The 15509-nt window shown below is 44.7% G+C and overlaps 1 protein-coding gene across 7 annotated transcripts in view; it reads right to left on the bottom strand.

The window, feature by feature from the left end:
- The window catches only part of KIF23 (kinesin family member 23), a 518096-nt gene that overhangs the window by 443251 nt on the left and 59336 nt on the right, over window positions 1-15509 (bottom strand). For 6 of the 7 annotated variants that reach the window (XM_069624224.1, XM_069624222.1, XM_069624221.1 and 3 more), the window contains exons 2-4: window positions 7284-7353; window positions 6157-6285; window positions 4331-4436 (exon numbers count right to left, since the gene is read on the bottom strand). In XM_069624224.1, the coding sequence (XP_069480325.1) occupies window positions 4331-4436; window positions 6157-6285; window positions 7284-7353 (305 nt within the window). The remainder of the gene's footprint in view (window positions 1-4330; window positions 4437-6156; window positions 6286-7283; window positions 7354-15509) is intronic. The other variant, XM_069624219.1, reaches the window with a different exon arrangement.

The following is a 15509-nucleotide window of genomic DNA, read 5'->3' on the forward strand; positions in this document are numbered from 1 at the left end:
CAGCTGCATTCTACTGTGCATGGATTTTTGGCTGTGCCTGCGGCCTGTATCCACAGAGGTGGGTTGAGGTATACGTACCGTAGGCTTTGCAATTGTTCGGATTGAGCGTTCTTTGTCCAGTGCTGACAGCGTGGTCTCATTATTCGTGGTCTCTCTGGTGTAAGGGTCTGGGCGGTGAGGGCGGTGTGCCACAGCGAGAACTGCTGGCTTCCCTGGTGTATTTGTTAGGTAAGGAATGGTGTGCTTGGGGCGACAGTATGTCAGGTGAGCAGATGCGAATGCTGCCGGCCTGTGTTGCAATTGGTATGCGTTGTATTCAGGGGGATATTAAGGGAAGAGCCAGGATTTTAGGGCCTTTCTGAATGTCAGGTGGTTTTCAGTGTTGCAAATGTGTAGGGGTAGGGAGTTCCAGATGATCAGAGGAGGATCCGGCCACCTGGAGAAGTTGCGAGGGGGGACCACTAGGCGACATGCTGTGCGGGAACTGAGATTCCTTCAGGGCTGGTAGGGAACGATTTTGAAGGAATTCCGGTCCGGTGTTGTGGACGGCACGGTGGGTGATGCACATGGCTTTGTGTGTCAACCAATCGGGGGCCAATGGTGTACAGCGCAGAGTCACTTCTGCATCGGCTGTTCTTTTTAGGTCGTACCAGATGGAGACTGGGGAAGATTCTGTTCCCCAGAGTGCCCTGTAGCCTGATTGTGCAGGGTCTAGGAGGTTGTTGGCTTCGGCAAAAAAAGGCCAAGCTGTTTGTATGCCGCGCGGTCCATGAGTTTGGCGATGAAACGGGTGTTGGAGATAGGGCGGTAGTTCTGGGGGAGGAGTGGGTAGTGTGTTGGTTTTTTGAGGATGGGTTTGATGTAAGTTTTTTAGGGCTTTCGGGAAGGAACCTTGTGTGAGCGAGTGGTTGAGGATTGTGCGTGCGACACTACCTGCACAGATGGAGGCTAGGATGTTTTTGAGGCGCGAGGGTGGGTAGGGGTCCTCAGGGGAGCCTGAAGGACAGCTATCTGCTATGAGCGAGAGGAACTCTTGGTGTGTGATGGGAGAGAGGTGAGGATTTGTATCGGGGGGGAGGGGGGTTTGAAGGCAGATGTTAGAGGAGTGTGACAGCAGAGCGAGTGTCAAGTGTGGCAGCATGTTGCCATTTTTGAGAGACTTATGGGGATGAGGGTTGCAGGGAACAGAAGTCCCCCCCCCCCCACCCCCACTGGTAAGCAGCCAGAGTGCCTGGGCGATCGAAGTAGGAGGAGGAGAAAGAGGACCGGAAGAGGACAAGGATGTCAGTGGGGAGAGTGCAGGCAAGGGAGCCAAACAGTTTGTAGGCGGCAAGGGAGCCGTGGTGAGAGAGACCATGCGGTCAGGAGGAGGCGAGAGAGCCAGGGAGGTTGTGGAAGCAGATGACAAGGGAGCTCATGAGGAGGAAGGTGGAAAGTTGATAAGATGAGGGAGGAGCCTATCAAAGAGTAGGTTGGATTGAGGCCCTTGTACCAGGATGGTGCCATTCCGATAGACATTTATGACGACCATGGAGGAGAGGGCAAGAATGACCTCCCAGCGGGTGCCCCCCCCCTTTATGTGTGAGGAAGAGTAAGGAGAGAGCAGAACAACCATATGAAGAGTCCATAGGTCGGGTGAAGGGACAACAAAGAGGATATCAGTAAGAGTCTCTCTGGCGGAAGGACTGACGTAGGTGTCAGCGATAGGCAGGCCTGGGTTGGAGCCCAGTGTATCCTTCTTGAGTTTCTTCCCGTCAGACTTGATGAGAGGTGAAGGATATGAGATAGAGAAGCAGTTCGAGAAAATGGAGACAGTAAGCGCCATAGAGAGGATACAGAGTGTGGTCAGCTTTACCACGCAGACCAGCTGAGGTATGTGGGTGAAGAGGGGAGAGGGGGTAAGTGGGCAGGAGACACACAAGGGAACTACAAACAGGACTGGGACAGAGAAAACTTGCGACCTGAAGGGTAAGGAGCAGAAAACAGACAGTAGAGGGCAAAGGGAGTGTCCAGCAGCGAAGTCACAAGAAAAACAGATGCAAGCACCTAAAAACGATTTCAAGCTACAGGCAAACAAACAATGCAGGATGAAAATGCACCTAAATTAGCATTTGAAACTAACAGGCACAGACAATGCAGGATGCAGCATTCTAAAAAGGCATGGGCATCCTTATTAAAGTCTACTGGTGAACCCAGGACGTTAGAGACTCAAGTTTGACAGTTTGTACCCCAGGTGTATGTTAGAACCTGAGGATCAACCGCAGTCCAACATTAATCTATTGAAGATCTGGATCATCTTCCAATATGCTGAGCAGAGTACTGGTGCTTCACGTCATCAAGTGTATATGGCTTGATGTAAAAGATATGACCAGACTTGGAAGACAATCTGGTGCATTATCAAAGGCCATCAGTACCTTTTTCAATTTCAGATTGTCAGACAATGTTCTAGAATTGGATATAGCTCAGAGAACACAGGACACAATGGCATTAAAGCACTACCCGAATAGCACTCCTGGACCAGAATGTAGCAAACACATTTTTCAACAAGTAGGTCTTAATTTATTTCCTAAAACTGTTGGAGCGGGAAGATCTCAACTCCAGGGAAGGAGATTACGACAGGCTATCATTCAGCAGCGAACACAGGAGCAGCCCCAGTACATCTTCCATTGGCACGGGACGGGTGAAAATTCAGGCACAGGCGGCCAATGCCACAAGCTGAACATCTGGTAAGTTCCAAGGCTCTACTCTGAACAATGGCTGCAGCAAGGTACCGCAGAAGAGAGCTGGTCAGACCACTGGTTGGTCCAGGGACACTTCCGAAGGCTCAGCCGGCACAGATTCTTGAGCAGGGGTAGATATCTGTTGCTCCCACCGGTCGTGGGGTCTACGCACCGATGAAGGCCTTCTTGAGATCAAGACAGAGGAGCAGGGCTTCACCAGGACAACTCTGAGTCGATGCTGGTCAGCTGCAGGGGTTGTCACTTTGCGACTGCCATGTTGCTGAACCACAAGGTAACTGCTGAGAGATATCACTAGACAATCTCAGCAAAGCCACCTGTGCAATATGATTTTCTACCATGGAGCATTATGAAAGGGGTGGGGTCTGATTAGCAGACCTTTTCAGAGACAAAACGAACCACATCATTTGATCAGTAAAAATCAGAAGAGCTCAGGCTATTCTGCTCTCACATATGGCATTCTGTCACAATCACCCGCTCCCTTTGTCAAAAGAGCTCCAGTTCCCGGTTCAAGACCAAAGTAGTAAAGCAGCAAGTACGATTTGGGCCAATGAAAGTCGAGGGCGAAACGCGGTAAAAGACCTTGCAGAACCCCACTTCTATTTGACCCAGGGAACCCTCGATTGGAAATCGAACAAAATACCCAGCAACCCAGGAGTCAGTGCACATGGCACCAGAAGCTGACAACTTCGCTGAACTGTGCAATAACCCAGTGAATTCAAACCTTCTTTCACAGGTCAAGTTACAGGAGCCAGCATTCTGGGACTTGCACCAGAAACCAACAATGACCCACATGACCCAATGTGCTCCCCCCCCCCCATGAGTGTGACACAGGAGCAATGACAGATGACACAATGAAGGCGTAGGAACCAAGCAGATCCAAAAGGATCAAAGGGCAAAACCAAGCAGCCAGCCAACGGAAACTGTTGCAAGATACAGAGTCACTCGTGAGCTGGCTTAAGCCAGCCCTCCAGTAACATCAGGCAGGCCAATGTTTTTGCACCCACTCAATCAGGCTGACCCTAAACAAACCACCAAACACTCATCTTTTTATAATTGACAACATTTGTCCCCAGTAATAGGTACTACATTAGCTTAGGAGTGGGACAGGTCTTCACCAAGCCCCTTTTGACCTTATACCGAGATTGCTCATACTTTGTGTGATGTTCTTGAACTTCTGGTTACCCATTGTGGAATTCTATAACAAGAGTATTTTTTCAGTATACCTCTGTAGACTACTCTTTTAAGTGCTCCATCAGACCTAACTGCACCCTACCTCCAAGCTCCCATCCACCCTCCAGAGAAAGACTACCAGATGACAGGTCTACACAAACATAGGGAAAATTCCCTTTCTTTTAGGTGAAAACATTTACAGAAAATTGAGGGACTGCGCTGCAAAGGTAAACCGTATAACTACCCAGAACATTGGCCATTTGAAAAATAAAATTCAACATGAAGGAGACATAAGTTGGGCTTAAACTGCCTTGGACGATACCGTTAATGATTAAAATGCAAAAATAACCTAATCCGTCATAGATCTCGCCTCTAGTTCAAATGTGCTTTAGATTACTTTCATTATGTCAGTTTCTTACCATTTCTCCCATGGATCAAATCTTCCACTAGTGGTTTTGCCACAACCTCAAAGAGGTCCTTTTGGGTGACCTGGGTTCCAAACACCTGCTTGAAGGAGTACTGCGTCTGCAAATAAATAAAAACAGGATCAGATCTAGAGAGTGGGCGCGTCACTGAACAACAGACTACAGAGCAGAGCATGACACAGGAGCCAGACAGACTAGAGAGTTCATCTTTGCTTAATAACCAGTGCACAGATAAGACACCTACAAACACGTCTTATCAGCTCTCCGACAGCGCTTCAACCCAACACATCTTCCAAACAATTCCATTTTTGTCTGAAAAATGTATGGGATGAATTCATACCATGATCAAAAAACATCTCCCACGTTGCTGCATAGACAGTACACCCGAACGGTAAGGTGCAGGGAGGGAACAGGGCAGGGTTCGAAATCGAGCAAAGCTATTTTTTATTTTATTTATTGGATATTTGTAAGGAACCTATACAACAAATGTTTCAAGGCGCCACAAGACATAAAGGAGTCAGTGATGGAGGAGGGAAACAAGGGTTAAAAGATACAATACCGGTCCTACTATGCCTTGTGACATTCGGATCGTGCAAGTGCAGAACAAAAAGTGAGAGGGAGATTTGCCCGACTATGTGATATGCAAAGTGCTACAGTGGGAAGGGAGAGGCAGGGTAAAGATGATGAGGTGCAAGTACTAAGGGGAGACCAGGAAGGAAAGCACTGCTAGGGAATGCAGTGGTGCAGGACCACATAAGTGCAATGAAAAGGAGTGGACTGTGCAGGGGGGGGGGTGCATGCTGGGGCCCTGTAGAACTCCGAGGGAACCAGGCAGCTTGACACTGATGCAGACAAAGTGTTAGCAGGGGAGAGAGAAGGAAGAGGAGAAAAAAGGAGGGTCTTTAGGTGCTTCCAGAAGCCTAGGAGATCCAGCTCGAGCCCGAGAGGGACAGGGAGACCATTCCAGGGGGAGGCTCCTGCGGAAGAGAGATCTTATCCCCCCCCCTCACGCTCTGCTTAGAGAAGTATCTGATCTGCAGAGTTGGAGCTAGCAGGCCAAAGGACTCCAGCAGGGAGGTATTTAGGGTTAGAGTTGGATGTCCCAGACAGCCTTGTGGATGATGCAGAGGGTCTTCAATTTGATCCTACCAGCAACCGGCAGCCAGTGGAGGGAAATTAGGGCTGGCGAGATGCGGTCCCTGGGCTAGAGGCCAAGGAAAAGTCTTGCAGTCCTGCTTCTAGCCCAGGAGAGCCTGGTTAGCTGGAAAACAAGAATGGATTCCTTTCCTTACAAACATGCATATAAGACATTAACTTTGAGTATTGGAAAAAAAATTAGGACGCATCCAGCACACATTTTAACATAATGAACGATACATAATGGACAAAAGTTAAGTGTGCATCTCATGTGAAAGTCTGATGTGCCTTGCGCTGCCTTTTCGCTCCTGGTTCCCAGCGTTAGCTCCTGCATACTGGGGCATGGCAGACACCAAGAAGCTGGTTTTAGTTCCTGCTCATCAAACCTTAATTTCGAACCCTGAAGGGTGAAGGTCTTGCATGGGCAGACTGTATCCTGGACAAACAACAGTTCATACATCAACAGAGCTCTACCAGCCTCAAAAGACCACACACTATGCACACTTGTAAATTCTTATGCCACAGACATGCAATAAAACCATAGCCATCAGCTCCCATTATTGCAAACTCTGCGGCATTCTAGGAGACCCCACCAACTAGCAACATCAAAAGGTAAAGCCACATAACTTAAAACCAATATTTGCAGTGCACTGGAATACAGAGGGCTGAAGCACTCAACTCACCTCCTTGTACTCGCCATTACGGTTCACCCTGGTGCCATCGGGAGGGTGCAGCTGAACTGTGGTTTCATTGATGACCTCTATGCAGCACTCCTGGTCAGGGGGACTGAGAGGACGTACGCGGCAGTACACCTGGGAAGACAGTATACATCACTGGTAAACCTTTCAAGTGGCAAGCTAGCATCCAGGTTATTCCCCGAAATTAACGGGTGAAAAATTCCGTATGTGTGTTTAGTGTGCATTAGGCATGGACGTAAATCCCGAATCCCATAAAGCTGAACAAGGCGAGCGGGGGTTGCTGGGGTGTTCCCCCGCACCCCTTGTTCAGCATTATGGAAAGCAGGGAACAATTTAGTTGAATGCAGACAACATTTTCGTGATGCGAAGCTTTCTGCTTCGCCTTATTATGCAGCGTTGTTCTCGGCTTCGGTATTAAAACATAGAACCGTATCCAAGAATAAAAGTCACTTGCCCCTACGATTCACAACAAGCACCAAGCACACAATTTCTTACTTGCAAATAGTAAATTATTACTCGCCATTGGCTTGTGGCAAGTGCAAATGTTGAGCCCTGGTACACATTCATATGAAAGGTCGTCTCTTAGACGAGGTACACGCTCAAAAACTGGCTAGACAAGGTGATCTCCTGCAAAAGGGTCCCTCCTATATAATGACAATTTCACCTAAAATTGTCAAAAAGTGGCATAGCCACTAGCAGGCTGCAAACCATCTGTGCCCTTCTTAAATGCCCCTTACTCACAAACATTAACTGTCGATGTCAGCCAGCGCTCCACATCCCTGAAGATTCACTAATGCATCTTATTTCCTTTCTTTGAAGCCCCAAATGCTGCATTTCTAACACCCAAGCAGCCCACCGGGCAACTGCGTGCACGCATGCAGTTCAGAGCTGCTTCCATGCATGTTGACGAGACTGTGGTATCGATGGGGGACTAAAAACATCAGCGTAATTGGATCGCAAAATAAAACACAGTCTACCAAGAGCTCACACGCAGAGCGTATACATGGATGAGCAAGCTGCCTCCAGAGGGTGCAGCCACATACACTATTGGGTGTTTTTGGCTCATGTGACGTTTAAGTAGTTGCTTGAGCAGCAGTAAAGAGGTCACTCACCCCCACCGGATCCTTCAAGTTGCTGTTGGAGGATTTCTTCACGGGCACTCTTCTAGGAGTTTTAATCCTTCTAGGGATGAAAAAACAAGTTAACACTGGAAAGAGGGAGATCGTTATTTGTAAAGCACTCATCTACCACTTGTATGACCTTGTAGTACCGTAGGCTGCCTGGGTGTGCAGTATTGCAGGGTTTCGGAGTTTCTGGGGGACTGCAGTCTGACACAGCATGATAAAGGACAGTAAATACATAAATAGTGGCTAGTTGATACTACAGGCCAAGTAGCCCAACCACTGCAACCTCAAAGATTAGATTTTTTGGAGATAATAATATTAGTTTATTTATATATCACCTATACACAATGCGTTTCAAAGAGCTTCAAGGCAAGGGAGGGAACAAGGGAAAATGCAATGACATTCTTACAGGCCATGAACAGTAAGGATGTGAAATTAACTATCATAGTCAGCCTGACGACATTTCAGATAGTGTAAGAGCTAAGACATAGATAAGGAAGGGAGGTGGAGAGTGGGAAGGAAATGGAAACAGACAGGCGACTACCGTACTAGGCCTGACGACATTTCTGGTAGAGCCGGAGAAAAACAAAAAAGGTAAGGGAGAGGGGTGCAGAAAGGGATGGAAGGAACAAAACAAGCGGCTATCGTACTAGGTCTGATGACATTTCAGATAGTGCTGGAGAGCGGGGGGAGGAAAAAAACAGTAAGGGGATGGGGAGGAGACAGACGAGGTTGCTATCATACTCGGTCCAGGGACAATTCTGAGAGAGTAAGTGCATAGGAGAAAGTAAGGGGAGGAGGGAAGGATATAGGAAAAGTGAGAAAGGGAGAGGAGGAGAACAGAGAGGAAGCAGTCAAAAAGAGTGGCGAAGCAAGAGGGGAGAGTGAATACAATTACAGAAGTCAGTAGTAACACAACGTTGCAAGCCAGGATACAAGATGAAGATGGGAACGGCATGATTCAGGGCCACCATGATAGTAGTGATTGAGCCAAGCTTGTTGTTAAGATCAGCTAGATAGAAGTTCTATAAAGTGGGTGTGGGAGCACAGACCTAGTGGAGTAGAGTACATGTACTAAGTGGACCGTTCAATAGTCCATGCCGATAGTACACACCACAACTGTTGTTTTCTCATGTAGAGCAATTACCCAAGTAAGCCCTCGGGATGCCCCACCCATTTAGTTTGGTCCAGAGAATTGGACGGTGTTGAATGCGGCAGTGAAATCAATAAAAGCTATGTAAACCAGGCTACTGTCGCGATTTTTAGCCCATTCAATTGCTGAAACTAAGGCAATGGTAAGGTTTATTTATATAGCACCTATACACAGGCAAGTGTTTCAAAGCGCTCAAGGAGGGTGGGAACATGGGGGGAAAAACAGTTGCTCAGAGCCGATAATAGTCTACACAGGTAGAGTAAGTGAAAATAATACAATTAACCATTGAGATACAGCAAATAGGCCCTACGACGATTCTGCAGTTTTACCAAGTTCACATTAAGGGGTGAAGACAAGGGAGAAAAGACAGATCTTCAGGCAGAGGTGCATTCGGATCGTGCAAGTGCACTATATGTTGGTAAGAATAGAGGAGTCTTTTTAAAGACAACATGGAGGAGTTGTTAATCTAATCCAGCAGTTCTTTCAAGAGTACCTGAGCGAAAGGTTTGGGCGGAGCATCAACGAAGCACGCATTCCGTGGCTGCCAGTGACATTTCTATTGCTGTGCTTCTAAATAGGGACTATAAATGCCATCTAGCCAGCTCGATGGAATCCTGCAGACTAGGCTAATGGATTGAAACAAGCACTGCAGTCCCCAAAGTAGTAGTGTCCTTTTCAGCAATCAGCCACATAATTAGGCAGTTTATCAGCCTAGCGACTCCTTAAATATGACTAGATTACTACCATTAGGCCAAACTGTCAGAGTAATAAGAGAAATCGGTCACAGGCCTGACCCCCAATGTAGACTTAATATAGATCTCCCGACTTGATATGGAGGCACCCGGGATCAGTTTATTGTCCCAATCATTATTCTACATCAGATGGAACGAGAGTATTGCTTTTTAACAATAGTGACCATTGCCTGCCATTCTCTCTGGTTTAAGGCCCACTTGTGAGCTTTCAGCCATTTGTTATAGTTTCTTCCTTAGTGTGCCGGCAGAAATATAGTCCTCGAGAAGTGTGTACTGTCATGTTACTCCAGAGATCTTTCCCGAGTGTCGGTCTTGCAACAGCTACGTCAGAGTAAGTCATTTGTGCCTTGGAGATCTACTGGAGCTGTGATTTCTAACTTGTTTGCTCTGACTCGAAACACAATCAATGTTATAACTTTTCCAAAAAAGATTGGTCCCGCCTTGAAGAACTGAAAAGGGACACATCTATTATCATTAAACAGGCCGACAAAGGCGGAGGGGTAGTCTGTGATGCTTCTTTCTACGATTCAGAAGTACTAAGACAACTAGACAACACTCATTTTTATTTGAAACTTAGAGGGGACCCTACAGTAGGAATACAAAATGAAATTCTAGCCCTAGCTACACGGGCTAAAGATGCAGATATTTTGAGTATTAAAGAATTCCAATTCCTTACTAACAAAGGCACGCAAGATCCCCTCTTCTATATCCTTTTGAAAATTCATAAGAATATGCTTAATCCCCCAGGACGTCCAATAGTGTCGCTCTGTGGCTCGATCCTAGAACCATTGGGAAAATACATTGATTATTTTCTTAAACCCTATGGACACCCCTACTTATCTGGCAGATACTACTGATGCCATTGTTCACCTTGAAGGCCTTCCTTTCAACTCTGTCAATAACTTGTTCATGACTCTGAATGTGGAATCTCTATATTCCAACATCCCCCAAGCAGAGTCACTACCCATCATGAAATTTTTTCTGGACCTTAGAAGCGATCCACAACTAGTTTTATCGTTGACTTATTGGAAATCGCTCTTACTAAGAACTATTTTAGGTTCAAGGAAAGTTTTTATCTACAAGTAAAAGGAACTGCGATGGGCGCTGCTTTTGCCCCCAATTACGCGACGCTATTCATGTGGGCTTTCGAAAAAGTTTCCATATTCGATGACTCCAATCCTTTTCTGCAGTCTATCACTTTTTATAAGAGATACATAGAGGATGATATTATCATCTGGGACAAGACTAAGGGAGACCATGAACAATTTCTCACATGGATCAACTCCCTTAATGAATATCTTAAATTCACTATGTCCACCAGTAATACATCTTTCTCTTTTCTAGATCTTCTACTTAAAACCAAGGATGGAGTCATTTCGATAGAACTCTATCGTAAAACCACAGATCGGAATAAGATTTTGCATTTCGATAGCTTTCACCCTCAAGCTCTGAGAGAAAGTATTCCCTATGGTCAATTTTTGAGGGCAAGACGAAATTGTACAGACAAAAAAGATTTCGTGGCCCAGTCCAACATCATAGAGGAAAGACCATCACAGAGAGTCTATCCCTCGCACATATTAAGACAGTCGCGTAAAAGGGCAAGGGACCAACATCGTGAAATTTTGTTGGCCAAAAAACGCTTCAAAATCTGAACCAATCACGTATGGTCTGTGCAATGACTTACAACACACACCATGCCCGAATCAAGAAAGCCATTGGAAAGCATTGGCACCTGCTTCAAATGAATACATCTGATTTAGAATACCCTATGTTTGCCTTTAAAAAGGGCAAGAATTTGAAAGGTTGGTTAACCCAGGCTGACAGATTACGGACCCCACAGTCTACCAAAACGATAACTGAGATGTGGGGAATGGAAAAGGTGACGGGTCACTATCCTTGCGGCACATGTTGCCAGTGCGGTTCCACCAGTGCGACCAATACGGTTACCATTAACCACAGATCCTGGAAACTTAGAGGGCACACGACGTGCAATTCAAAAAATGTAATCTATGCCGTCATGTGTCCATGCAAGAAAACATATAGGCAAGACTACCAGGCCTGTCAAACTTAGGATATCAAAGCACAAGTCTAGAATCAGGACCCGCAATTTGTCTTCACCTCTAGTTGCTCATTTTGTAGAGCACCTCCACAGTTGCGAAGATCTACGTTGGTGGTGTCTCCAACGCATAGCAGGATCCGACCAATATGCCACGGCCAACAGACTGGCCTCGGTGTCCAGTCAACTGGTCGACTGCAATTTGGTCGACTGCAATTTGGTCGACACCATTTGGTCGAATGCCAAATGGTCGAATTTTTTTTTTTTTTTTATATAGATGTGTTTTGTGGGTTTTCGTGTGGGGAAAAAAAAGAAAAAAGAAAAAAAAAGGGGGTTGGGGGGACCCCCCCAAAAAAAACCAAAAAATGGGTAATGCCTCAGGCTACACCCATTACCTCTGCAGCCATGTATTTAAGCCAGGCCAAGTCGCAGGAACGACGGCCTGGCATTTCCGTTTTTGCGGAGCTTGAGCACAATCCACGATTGCCGCAGATTGAATGACAGGTAACATGCAGGTCCGATTTGTTTTTTGGATTACTGCCTTTTTTTCGTTGCCAATTGCTAGAGGGAGCCTTGAACTTTGATTCCTTGTGATAAGGAGCCTTTGACACCTGAAGTTTGCAACAAGGCAAGAATCGTTCAGATTAAAGCTCCGGTCTTTCAGGCTACTTTTAAACAAACAGATGGACGGGCAATCAGCCTTTCACAGTTTAGTAAACCGGCCTGTGCTTTCAGAACGGGGAGAATGGGTCAGCTATAAACGGTGGTTTATAATCATCCAGTTGTTTGCTTTGGGGCTAATTAGAGAGCGGGCAACTGGTAGAGGGCCAAATCTATGGCAGTGTTTTGCTGCTTTATTTATTTTCTTATGTTAGTCAGACCATGCAGTTGGGTGAGTCACATTGGTACTTTTAAGATCTATTCGCCCGTATACTCTGGAATCATTCTATACCGTGGAACCCTACTATGATCATAGAAACAGTATCTATTCATTTATTTTTTAATTTACTAATTTATGCAGATTCGTTTTGTCAAGTTAGCTTTTGTCCAACTGGGGAATTTACAAGCCCTGTGGACCATGGGATCCAGTGCTCTTATTAAGACTACTACTATACTGGAATTTTGAATTCTACCTGCGTTGTCTTGCATGCTACACTCTCAAAGCTTTGAACATACACATTGGGTCATTCAGGTGAGCCACTTAATTCTAGTCTCTAATGTTGAGCTTCAGCTCACATACATTTGATGTACAAGTGGTTTTTATTTGGACAACCAACCAATTTTCAATAACCCTAGGATCTGGTATTTCTTTAGTCACCTATAGATCCAGTGATTGCTTTAGCCCTCATTCCTTACTTTCATTAATTGTTCTTTACACTGTAGCTTAGATTGTTTTTTCAGATTCCATTCCCTTTGGGCCTTTTGTACTTGGACCCTGAAACAACCGGACAGCATGAATTTACCTGATTTCTTTGCCTTATTTGTTCTCTGGAGGAATTTCTTGACAAATTAGTAATTTTATTACTATGTACTTTATAAGATAATTGAAAATGCTAACTGTACATTCATACCTTGCGTTGTAGATCCAATTTGTTTGAGATCTCTTTTTGGTGCGGCTGCACAGTTACCCTCCTGGACTCTGACAGGATTGCGGAATCAGCCCCCACACAGGGTTGAGATAATGGTAATTACCTTTTCTCCCCCTTTTTCCATCGAATGTTACATGACTTGTTGAAACCAATTGACATGGGAGAAGTCCCGCTTGCTGCATTTACAGATCATCTACTTTTTAACCAGTATGTAATTGTTATTCATGATGTGTTTCTTCCTTCTTTTTGCTCTTCCACACCTCGCCTTAGGTGAAAAATGTGTTTACTTTTAAAAATGTGTAAACATATAGAAGGCAAAAAAGTCTTTTAACTACATCTGGGCACGTTCAGAAAAAAAACAAACAGATGAACAATCCAGAATCTATGAAATTCAAGGGAATGCTATGTCCTGACGAAGATGGACATCACATGCATGTCTTGCTAGATGTGTTATTTCTATCGAAACTACTATTTTTCAATGGTGCCATGTCATTCATATTTATTATTTGTTTTTTCCTTCTTCATGACAATTTAGTAGTTGATGCACAGCATCCCATAGTTAGATTTTAGTGTGTGTGCTTTACTGTTTCTTGTTTGGAATTTAATATAACTTCTTTCCATAGTTTGGTCTTTTGTGTTCCTGATTTGATTATTGAAATGAAACCTTCTTTGTTTGGTTTTCTGGACTCAATATTATTTTGACTGCGTTTTTGATATTTATTTGATTGTTCATATAATTAGTCTGGTCAGAGCGACTGGGGGTCCCCCATTTGAGTGATTCCCTTCACTCGCTTGGGGCACCACCCACGGCATGCCCAGATTAATTCTTAGGTTTCATGTGATCAACTGGCTTGCGACCTTTCGCAGCAGTCATTATTTGACATTAATACTTCAAACAGTATGCACCTTTTTAGTCAACTGTAAGATATAATTCTGTATATTGTACTAGAGCTTTAGACAATTTAATACTTTTAAGACTATTTGTATCAAATAAATATAATATTGCAAATTAATTGTTTGTTTTATGTATGATGATCTGTTGGGCAGCTGGGGGAGCCTCTTTCCTTGTCTACATGGTTGAATGATGTCCTTTGAGTGAATTTTTTGGCCTTTCCGCTGGCTTGACCTCCATGTAGTATTATTAACTTGTTTGCTCTGCCCCTTTTTTTCATTAACACTAGTTTTGTGGATGAACTCTCCCCCTTCCCCGCCTCTTAACAAGCAGCAATATATAGAGGCCCCACCCACCAATAGTGGGTAACTTAGGACATGAGCTCTACTTAATATCTATATCTGTTTTTGTCGGACCATCAGATGGTTGACTTGCCATTAGCTTCCAAGGCGCCGTATATATGGTAATGTGTTTCTTGGTCTAGATGTTCTGCGCATCTTAAGAGTATAGTAAAGTGATCACTTTCCTCCCTAGCACGTAGCCATAAATGATGTACTGTAGGTCTTCTCCAAGCAAGAAGATATAGTAGATGGTAGAGGTAGACAAGTCAGTGAGTCTGGCTTGATTTCCAGGGGTGCATTGCTAACTCGCCCATTAACCATGAGCAACCCCAAAAGCGTTAGGGTCACATCCCATTGAATACCCTTGGGATTGGTTGCCGTTTAAGTAAACCAGACAGTACATTCCAGTGAATATCAAGCTCCTCAGTATTGCAGCAATCCATATTTACAGAAAATGTAGCATTTAAATCCCCTAGAATCATTAAGCCGGTGCTCTCAGAGTCATAACTATGAGACATACAAAATTAAACTAATAAGTTAATGTCACCAGAATATTTCATACCAAGGGGAATCGTAGATCATCATCACCTGCGTGCGCCTTTTGGACAAGCTGACGCCAGTCAGCATACCTGCCAGTATATTATTGGCAATCTGTATTTCTGATATGGAGTGAGTTATTAACATGGATTAAGAGACCTTCTTTAGGCTTGCCCATAGCAACTTTTCCATTAGATTTATGGTATTACGGCCATTTAAGACAAATAATCTAAGTCTCTTGCAATGCCAGCAAGTCTAGTTGATCAATAACCTCGTAAAGGACACCAGGTAGTGTATAGTGAGAATGACCGTGGGTGTTCCAAGAAAGAATAAAGGGCACAGGCGTCGAGGGCCTTTCTAGCTGGCAACACAGTTGATGCCCAATCCCAATTGACATTAACAGAGCAGTTTTCTTTTTTGTCCTAGATAATCAGCATTTAGAGCACCAACCTTCCTGTCTCCAACCCCCCCACCCCCACCCCTAGAGAAGTTACAGATCCTACACCTTTTCCTTATTCAGGTTTGTTCCAGACAACCCCTTCAGTGGGATTCTAGATGAATAAGTGTTGCTAATAGTTTCAAAAGGCATATCCCGGTGTAAGCAAGTAAATCAGATTGACCAAGTATATGTTGCGGCCACAATCTCAAGAGTAAAGATATCAAACTGATCTACTCATGTTTTTTGTCCTGAAATATTGCAACAATCTTAATGTAATCAGTTTCTAATCTCTCTCAGCGACAGAAGCAAATATATCAGATGGAGTACAGAGGACTTTTTCAAAAGAAGTTGCTGAGCAGAATAGACTGAAGTAAAATGGTTTTCCCATAGTTGATAGAGCAAGGATCTAAGGAAGAAAACCGTAGACCCATTGGTCTGTCATTAGTGAATAGTAT

This window comes from Ambystoma mexicanum, chromosome 11, assembly GCF_040938575.1.
Source record: "Ambystoma mexicanum isolate Mex_15411 chromosome 11, UKY_AmexF1_1, whole genome shotgun sequence".
Lineage (NCBI taxonomy): Eukaryota > Metazoa > Chordata > Amphibia > Caudata > Ambystomatidae > Ambystoma > Ambystoma mexicanum.